The sequence below is a fragment of the Perkinsus marinus genome (genome assembly GCF_000006405.1).
Source record: "Perkinsus marinus ATCC 50983 genomic scaffold scf_1104296951686, whole genome shotgun sequence".
Taxonomy (NCBI): domain Eukaryota; phylum Perkinsozoa; order Perkinsida; family Perkinsidae; genus Perkinsus; species Perkinsus marinus.
Window position 1 is genome coordinate 21,900 of NW_003209171.1, and position 1,177 is coordinate 23,076.

General features: G+C 38.4%; 1 protein-coding gene across 1 annotated transcript; it reads right to left on the reverse strand.

The window, feature by feature from the left end:
* Nucleotides 1–42: 42 nt before the first annotated feature.
* On the reverse strand, nt 43–1,144 carry Pmar_PMAR003175 (hypothetical protein; the record flags this gene model as incomplete). Its single annotated transcript, XM_002777465.1, has 5 exons — nt 43–49; nt 415–493; nt 808–861; nt 970–1,042; nt 1,094–1,144. The coding sequence occupies 5 exons, from the start codon at nt 1,142–1,144 to the stop codon at nt 43–45; spliced, it is 264 nt and encodes an 87-aa protein (XP_002777511.1).
* Between the last annotated feature and the right edge of the window lie 33 nt (nt 1,145–1,177).

Genomic DNA, 1,177 nt, shown 5'->3' on the forward strand with positions numbered 1-1,177 from the left:
CTTCTATGTGATGATGATGGTAACCGACGTGAATGCTCATAGTCAATGACTGCTGATGCTACTACCCTCTTATCAGGTGATATATTATATATACTACTAATACATAATGATACCTGAATATAGTCTATACCGGGGCTGCTGCTTACCATACCTTGCACATCACCCTACCTCCTTCTGTAGTATATCCATTCTATACCCGCATTCAAAGGATATACCCAACCTCTCTAGCAGTTGACAGGATCGTTGTACTATATATAATAATAAGGAGTATAATAAGGATAATACTCACCTTTCTCCCTACCTGCTACTACTATCTGCATACCACTACCAGCAGTAGTAGCTAGGATCATACCAGCACTACGTTGGTCCCCTACATAGGCAGTAGTAGTAGTAGTAATTGCTATTCATCACTACCTATCGAGCATCCAGAAAGGAGTATCCTTGTAAATCCAAAACGTGGTGATGATAATGTAAAGTCGTTCCTTAATGATACCTAAGGTTGATATTATTATTATCAATAATAGTATATGAAAGTGACCTGAAAGTGCCGACATGGTGCATATCTAGCCCCAATACTAAAGATACCATCAACCTCAGAGGATAATGATGATGATGATGATGCTGTTGGCCACCAACTACTACTCTTATCATTAGTAGTTACCTCCATACCCGATACCAATGTTATTGGAGATCTACTACTATTAGAGGACCTACATCATCATCATCATACTACTAGTCTCAGTATTATTATCAACATCTACTATTACCAGTAATCCACAGCAGCAGCAATATTAACACCTTCCTCACCCAATAGGAAGCGTATACATTTGGGTGTAATACGTTTGGTAATGGGTGGTGTATCTATAATGATAATAACAGCAAGTGTAGGATAGTAATTATACATACCATCAACACTACAAGAAGGAGAAGGAGGAGCATCCCATCCTCCTCTAATACTTGTACTAATACCATCACTTTCTCTAATCACAGAAGTGTTCTGTGACTTGACGATGTCGTTGAGGTGTGGTATGAAACCCTCTACCTGATATATACTTCCTCATCATCATGATGATGATATGTGCACTGTCCTTACTATAGCTTCACCATACCATGAATACCTATTCTTATATAGTAAGGATATCATACCCAAACGATCAGCGAATAACCTATAATGACA